Source organism: Drosophila serrata, unplaced genomic scaffold (assembly GCF_035046125.1).
Source record: "Drosophila serrata isolate PLE 108 unplaced genomic scaffold, ASM3504612v1 contig_225, whole genome shotgun sequence".
In the NCBI taxonomy this organism is placed as follows: domain Eukaryota; kingdom Metazoa; phylum Arthropoda; class Insecta; order Diptera; family Drosophilidae; genus Drosophila; species Drosophila serrata.
The window spans coordinates 153,268-161,858 of record NW_028257123.1 but is presented as its reverse complement, the minus strand read 5'-3'; the positions used below and the strand labels follow the sequence as shown (position 1 = coordinate 161,858).

Here is an 8,591-nt window from a genome sequence, read left to right as displayed (position 1 = left end):
GGAGTGTTGATCTTTGCCTCAAAGAGGCTTACGCGATCGCTGACCGCAATAAACTTGTGCAAAGCTTCGGTTGCTGCCGTTGGCTGGTCGGAGGATATCATCTTTTTGCTGACCGCGCGTGTCACCCTTAGGAATTCACTCCCGGAAGTGGAGGGGATCTCAGGCTTAACTGCAAGCGACGATTCGCTGGATGCTTTCGCCAATGGATGGGAGATTACAATCCGGGGAGTGGTCTTTGAACTTGGCGACGGAAGCTCCCTTCCTGGAGATCCCCACAATTCGGTTCTTCCTTTCGGACTGACTGACTTGGGTGTTGGCCTAACGCGAGGCGGTACTGGAGTGGATGGGGTGGCTTTGGACTTCTTTCCTGGCGCAGATGTCGGTTTCGACTTTCTCTCTATGGGCATGCTCAATTAGGGCCTGACGAGACCGACACCGCCTGACTGACGCACCGCTCAACCAGAATACAAAATAAAACACTGCGACAAGGCCTGGACTAGGATGAACAACCCAGTCTAAATCTCAATTCGCAAAAAAAAAAAAAAAAATTGAAACTCCGCCCTAACTGGTACAAATAGTAAAAACAAATAAATTAGCTAAAAAATAGCTGAAATGCGGCTGCCAGTGTTAGCTTAAGCAGATAACAAAAAAAAAATATCCCTCTAGCTTGGTCAAATGCGCTACATAAAAACAACAATCAAACAAAAAAACGTTAGCTTTCCTTTTTATACAAAAAAGGCAATTAGCTAGAAAACCAAAAAAAAAAAAAAAAAAATAGCCAAATGAGAGAAGGATTGCTCTTTTATTTTTTTTTAAATAAATTAAAAAAAATAGTAGCAGTCACTCGGCTAAAAAAGGGTGGGAATCGGCTACAATAGCGCAACAACCCCAACTAGGAACAGAGACCGCAACACAATTTAAAAAAATAACTTTTCTCGCCAAGCTAATGGAATTAGCCTATTGAACGGTACTTGACAATTGCTTCCAGCCGACAGCCTCGATTTAAACTTCCGGAATACGACGAATGATCGCAGAAGGGATGTGAGCACGAAGCGAGACAGAAGAAAAAAAAAAAATAAACAAAAAAAAAAAATAAACAAAAAAAAAAATAAACAAAAAAATCAAAAATAAATCGCCAAACTAGCTGGAAAACCCAGCTAAAATATAGCTAACGCGTGTGTAGCTCGTTATGCAGCAATTAAGCAAAGTAAAATAAAACTTGGATAATTCTTTTTTTTAAATCCTTGGTTCACGAAATTTATTTCTTTAAAAATTGTAAGTGGCGGATTTTATCTCGTCGGCACTGTTCGGCTGTGGACTTTATAAGTGCAGGTGCTTGTACACACTCTAGGCACAAAGAGGAGACGAAACAGAAATGACAAATAATCACTTGATATGCCCTTATGCGGGCGTGTATATATACATATGTATGTATGTAATAGCTTGGATATCGATGCTCAGCGCAGAATAGCGCGAAGCTTGCCCAATATATATGTATGTACATATGTATTATTATTATTTTTTAATAATGTTTGTGCAATTGTGTTTTTGTGTGTGTGTATATATATATATTTTTCGTATTGTATATTAAAAATAGGGTTATTTCTTGTGCATGTGTGTGTGTGTGTGTGTATATATATATATATATTCGTATTGTATATTAAAAAAATTAAGTGCAGTTTAATGACGGACACTGGTACTTATGTGTGTGAATAGGCCTCTGGATTAAATAATCTATATACATATATAGATGCTGTTCGTGTCTACATCCTTCATAGACTTGAAAAGTTCTAAACCGTTTAAGCCCAAATTTTTACACAACATGCGTTGAGGTTCCAGTTCGGTTTCGATGTTGATAGCTTATCTGCGGTTGTGAATATATCAATTTTTTCGCGATTCTCCGTGCCCCTACTGCTGCGCCCTCTACAGGCAGCCAGCTGAATCAAAGCATTTCCTGTCAAACATTCAAAACAGATTGAAAGAAGAAACTTAAAAAGTTATGAACCGTTTAAGCCAAATTTTTACACAACATGCGTTAAGGTTCCAGCTCGGTTATTGTCTACTTCTGATGTTGATAGCTTATCTGCATTTGCGAATATATCACTTTTTTTCGCGTTTCTCCGTGCCCCTACTGCTGCGCCCTCTACAGGCAGCCAGCTGAATCAAAGCATTTCCTGTCAAACATTCAAAACATATTAAAAGAAGAAACTTGAAAAGTTCTGAACCGTTTAAGCCAAATTTTTAGAGAACATGCGTTGAGGTTCCAGCTCGGTTATTGTCTACTTTTAATGTTGATAGCTTATCTGCATTTGGGAATATATCACTTTTTTTCGCGTTTCTCCGTGCCCCTACTGCTGCGCCCTCTACAGGCAGCCAGCTGAATCAAAGCATTTCCTGTCAAACATTCAAAACATATTAAAAGAAGAAACTTGAAAAGTTCTGAACCGTTTAAGCCAAATTTTTAGAGAACATGCGTTGAGGTTCCAGCTCGGTTATTGTCTACTTTTAATGTTGATAGCTTATCTGCATTTGGGAATATATCACTTTTTTTCGCGTTTCTCCGTGCCCCTACTGCTGCGCCCTCTACAGGCAGCCAGCTGAATCAAAGCATTTCCTGTCAAACATTCAAAACATATTAAAAGAAGAAATTGGAGATACAAATTTTATTTTTTTGTTCAGGTTCAGTAAGAAACGAAGTCATGCCACCAAAGAAGTCGAGATTGGGTCGTCGTATTCGCAATACAGAAGCAAAAAGACGTAAGATTACGAATATGACTGACGAAGAACGGGCCTCCATCCGACAGACGCGGCTGCGCGATGAACTTTTACTCATACAGGTTAATGGTTCGGAGGACCGATTGCAATCATATATTGAAATGTCGTCAGTTGTTCCATCAGTACATTGTCGATATGTATGCAAAAATTTAAACAGAACGTTTGCTGTTCCTCCGATTGAATCAGAAGAAACTTCGGTCCGAGGAATATATCCATTTGCGGGATGCTGTGATGAATGACCGTAATACAACCAACGTTGGAAAGCTCACGATTTTGCAATCCTCATACATAGGTAGTCCACGCCACATGCATGAATATGCTCAAGATGCCATGGCATATGTTCGTTGCTACGGCCGTCCAGACTTATTTATCACCTTCACATGCAATCCAGCTTGGGACGAGATAGTGCAGCTGTTATTTCCTGGACAATCGTATATTGATAGGCATGACATCACAGCCCGTGTTTTCAGACAAAAGCTCAAGTCACTGATGGATTTCATTGTGAAACATGGAGTTTTTGGATCTGTGCGGTGCTGGATGTATTCAGTAGAATGGCAGAAGAGAGGATTGCCGCATGCGCACATACTGATTTGGCTGTATGATAAAATTACTCCAGACGAAATCGACGATGTTATATGCGCTGAGATTCCACGGGCCGAGGTTGATACGGATTTGCATGAAGTTGTCATCAAGAACATGATCCATGGCCCTTGTGGTACCCTCAACCCATGTTCACCATGAATGGTAGACGGGAAGTGTTCCAAGCGATATCCTCGAGCATTTACAGCCAAGACCGTAACAGGGGACGATGGATATCCTCTGTATAGGAGACGGTCAACTGAAGATAGAGGGACTTCGGCAACTTTAAACATGAGAATTGATGATATTGAGGTAGACAATCTTTGGGTGGTTCCATACTCATCACTATTGTCAAAATCATACAAAGCGCACATCAACGTATAATATTGCAATTCCGTGAAATCGATTAAATATAACTGCAAGTACGTGAATAAAGGCAGCGATATGGCAGTTTTTGGTGTTCAGGCAGAAAATGGTGACAGCAATGCAGTAAGAGTTGTCGATGAAATCTCTCAATACCAGGCTGGAAGATACATAAGCAGCAACGAGGCTGCATGGCGAATTTTTTCGTTCCCAATTCATGAACGCTATCCAGCTGTAGTTCACTTGGCAGTCAATTTTAAGAATGGTCAACGTGTCTATTTCACAGAACTAAATGTGCAAGAAAGAGTCCTGAATCCGCCTACGACAACTCTGACTGCCTTCTTCACCTTATGCCAGGAAGATGCTTTTGCCATCATTAACCACAATATGCCACAGAGAAACGTGGCAGGTTACAGCTAGTATATATATATATATATATATGTACATATATATACATATGCTTGGAACAGCGGATCACAGTGAGACGAAGGAGGGGGCCGATATTGGCAAGCGCTTAAGCACTTAGAAAAGAAGAAAATTCACTGTGGCTGGGCATATGTACATATGTAGGTATGCACTTGGATGTATATACATATATATATATATATTTATTTGGCACTTTTCACTTTGGTCGGAATCGGATGCACTTGGATTTATATACATATATATATATATATTTATTTGGCACTTTTCACTTTGGTCGGAATCGGATGGAAAGAAAAAAACGCCGTCGGAAAAGGAATATGGCGACCACGGACGAATGGACTTTGGAAGGCGAGTCGTACTTATCTTTGGAAAAAAATCCGCGATGTGGCACTAGTGCGATCAGGATAGATCCGGCGATCGAAGGACCATGAAATGGAGTGGGCGGATGGTGTCCAAAACTCTATTGCCGTCGTCAGCCAGTAATTCCTCGTGGTCGATGGCAGGAGTTCATTTTTGATGTTGTTGTTGTTGTTTCACTTTATGTTTTTTCCACAGAAAAAAGAGCGTAGTTGGCTTCACTTTGATATGTTTTATTAGGCACTTCGTTTCCAATTAAATCTAAAGCCCCGCTCAAGGGCTGCTGGGACCGGTGGAGTCGCCTTCGGCTACAAGACGAGAGGGAGCGAGCGACGGCCGGGAGCAGCGAGAGCGAAAGCTCGTGCTCCCACACTGCTGCTCGAAATTAAGCGCCCTTGTGGCGCGAACACTATGCATTCCTTATGGTTGGAACACTCCTCGAAAATCTCGGCAGTCAGCCATTTAAAATTTCCTCGCTTCATCATGCAATCTGACTCATCTTTGGAAATTCATGGATTTTCTGATGCAAGCTTGGCGGCATATGGTGCCTGTATTTATGTGCGCTCCGAAGCAGGGGGCACCTACTCATCACATTTGCTTTGCTCCAAGTCTAGAGTCTCGCCGCTTAAAACACACACCATACCCAAGCTTGAATTATGCGCAGCTCTATTGCTATCCGAACTCTTCTACAACATCGCTAATGCCATTTCTCAGCCTTGCACATATCATTGTTGGTCTGACTCAACAATTGGATTCGCCAGGCCCCATCAGACTTTAACATTTTCGTTTCCAACAGAATCGCGCAGATTCAAGAAAGGACCAAGGATATGGCTTGGCATCATATATCGACCCACTACAACCCGGCTGACATATTATCCAGAGGATGTACTCCGCTTGAACTTTTGGATTCGACGCTGTGGCGTGAGGGCCCACCATTCCTGCGGACAGACGAAGCTTGCTGGCCGCCTCATACGCCTACTCTAGTAGATGTGCCTGAACGCCGCCGCCTCGCGCTGGTGCTGACGCAAAACCAGGATATTTCGTATGGCTGCAAGTTTCAAAATTGTTTTGGAAAGCTGCAGCGAGTCTTTGGCTACATAAATCGATTCCTAATACTAAAAGCCAAGGATGAGCCACGACGGCGAGGACCTCTTACAGTAGACGACATCAAGGGAGGCACGCATCTGCTCATCAAGGGAATCCAGCTCATCAACTTTGCTGAGGAGTATAAGGCCCTGCAATCCGAAAGGCAGATTTCCTCAAAATGCAAGCTGTACTCGCTGCATCCAATCTGCGATGAATCGGGACTTATTCGAGTTGGCGGTCGGCTGCAGAATTCATTATTGGATTATGATGCAAAACACCCAATTTTGCTTCCCAAGGATCATCCAGTCACGTCAGCAATCATAGCTCACTATCATTTGAAATTTCTTCACTCAGGTCCGCAGAGCTTATTGGCGGCTTTACGGCAAAGGTTTTGGCCAATTGGTGGTCGAAAAATAGTCGCCGCCACTATCAACAAATGCATTCGCTGCTTTCGATTAAAGCCCAAATTAGCTGAGCACATCATGGCCCCCTTGCCATCCAACCGCGTGCAGCCAAGTCGACCATTTGTCACAGTGGGAATCGATTTCTGTGGTCCTTTCTACTCCAAGTCTGAACTCAGAAACCGGCCACCCGTCAAATGTTATATCGCAATATTTGTTTGCTTCGCCACTAAAGCCTGCCATTTGGAGCTGGTGGAGGATTTGTCTGCGGCTTCATTCATCGCTGCCCTCAAGCGCTTCATAAGCCTAAGGGGAAAGCCTGGCACAATATGGTCCGATAACGCTACAAACTTCGTTGGAGCCAAAAACGAGCTGCTGGAACTGAGGCAACTGTTTCTCGCCGACCCTCAAAACAGCGATCTTCAGCAGGCCTTCGTTTCCATCGGGATCAAATGGCAATTTATTCCCCTCGTTTGCCTCATTTCGGCGGCCCTTTCATCGGGTCGTTGGCAACACTATTCTCGCATTCAATGAGCTTCGCACTTTAGTCTATGAAATTTCAGCGATGCTTAACTCTCGACCGCTCTGTCCAATTTCAGAAAACCCTAACGATTTGGATGTCCTTACACCTGGTCACTTTTTCATTGAGTCTTCTTTCGCCACAATCGAGGAGCCCGACATCACGCACTTCAGCATCGATCGGCTCAGCCGCTGGCAACGAGTTTGCCAAATTCAGCAAATCATCTGGCGGAAGTGGAGTACCAGCTACCTCTCGCTTTTACAAGAGCGTTGGAAATAGCGTGCATCAAGGCCCAACATCCTACCGCATAGCATTGTGGTGCTCAAGGAGGACAACATCCCTCCGCTTCAATGGCGCCTTGGCAGAGTGGAGAGCATCATCCATGGAGCTGACGGTGTGGCCCGTGTCGCTGTCATTTGGACAGCCACCGGCCTAATAAAAAGGGCTGTTGGCAAAATAGCTGTTCTACCCCTGGAAACCACCTCATCTGGCAGCGTGCCGCATCCAGCGGGGGGAGCATGTCGGGAGCAGAAGCAGCAGATTTAATATCAACATGTTTAAAATCATTATATGTAAACAAGCGATCAGCTGCGGCAGAAGCTTTCCAACTCATAAGCCGGCTTGAAAGCTCTTCCGCCGCAGCTCTTCTGTTTTGCTTATCTATTCTCTCGCTTACATTCGCTCACTTTCTTTGTAACCAAAACCACACACAAGCACGCACAAATTAAAACAACTAATTTTACGCCAACACAAAACAAACCCCTCGCTAAATCAACTCGCTAATAGGTGGCATAAATTAATGCCCTCCTCAAAACAGATGTATTCCTGATTATTTTTGTTTTTATAAGCGGATTTTTGCATAAGAACATGTTTATACAACTAATTAAACAACTAATTTTACGCCAACACAAAACAAACCCCTCGCTAAATCAACTCGCTAATAGGTGGCATAAATTAATGCCCTCCTCAAAACAGATGTATTCCTGATTATTTTTGTTTTTATAAGCGGATTTTTGCATAAGAACATGTTTATACAATTAGGGTATTCCCTATACGACTAAATTCCTTAAAATATATATGTATATATCACGATATTTAACCGATTTTGAAATTTATGCGAGTGAATATGCAAACTGCCTAATTCATCCTAGTCCTTTTAAAAGATGACGATTTTTTTTAATAACAAACGCGCGGCTCGACAATAACATACAAATATTTATTTAATAAGTTACAGTTGTCTGACGAATAAATCACATTTTCGTTAAAACTCATTATTATGAATTTAATTATATGGCGAAACTAAGTATAAAAATTGAAAATCGAACTTTGAAAACCATTTGATTGGGTTGTTGCCGATATTTTCATTAATTCAGTCAAGTAATCGTATAGGGAGTCCCCTAAATATTAAACATTTCCAATTGTCTAAACATCTTGTATCGTTTATTGTAATGCTTTCGTTACCATGGTGGCTTCAAAACCGGATTTCTATTAAACATGCTAACATCATTGCTGGGTTTACTTTCTATAATAAATTAGAAAAATCAAGTGGCATTACAAGTAAAAAACCGTTAAGTGTACATATACAAAAGCATTCCTTTTTTTATTTTTTGTGGTTTGCTTAATAAAACTAATATAAGCACAATGATGTTAGATTATAGGTATACTGCCGTATTAATTATAATATATTGCACTGTAACAAAAAGTCATCATAATACAATTGAAGAAAATACTTCGGACAAACAGTCTATTATTGACACTCCGAGACAGATGTATATTGCCAAAGCAAAAGATACAAGCCCACCAAACTTTATTAGATTGGTATTATTGCGCTTAATATATGGAATCGCCTCTAGTATGGGTATAGAAGATAGATTAGAGGAGTCATTTAATGGAGTGTTTATACCTCCAGGCGCTAACGATGCACTTGAACTTGATGATACTGACAATGAAGGGATATTGGAATATATTTACGACAGATAATAATGTATTGAAATTCAAATTAAATTATTCATATTTAGATTATTAATAAAAATGTTGTTTATTAGAATAAACCTATCTTACTTTTTTATTATATCAGACCCTGT

General features: G+C 41.4%; 1 protein-coding gene across 1 annotated transcript; it reads left to right on the top strand.

The window, feature by feature from the left end:
• Positions 1 to 5,327: 5,327 nt before the first annotated feature.
• On the top strand, positions 5,328 to 7,053 carry LOC147644176 (uncharacterized). The gene is made up of 4 exons (XM_086829857.1): positions 5,328 to 5,823; positions 6,223 to 6,492; positions 6,587 to 6,740; positions 6,819 to 7,053. Exons 1-4 carry the CDS (start codon positions 5,328 to 5,330, stop codon positions 7,051 to 7,053), a joined length of 1,155 nt encoding a protein of 384 aa, XP_086685983.1.
• Positions 7,054 to 8,591: the final 1,538 nt, after the last annotated feature.

Coding starts and splice junctions, on each gene's coding strand:
- LOC147644176 (XM_086829857.1), top strand. CDS start 5,328: ATGGCTTGGCATCATATATCGACCCACTACAACCCGGCTGACATATTA. Junction 5,824..6,222: donor GGGACTTATTCGAGTTGGCG/GTCGGCTGCAGA, acceptor TCGCCACTAAAG/CCTGCCATTTGGAGCTGGTG. Junction 6,493..6,586: donor GGCGGCCCTTTCATCGGGTC/GTTGGCAACACT, acceptor GTCCAATTTCAG/AAAACCCTAACGATTTGGAT.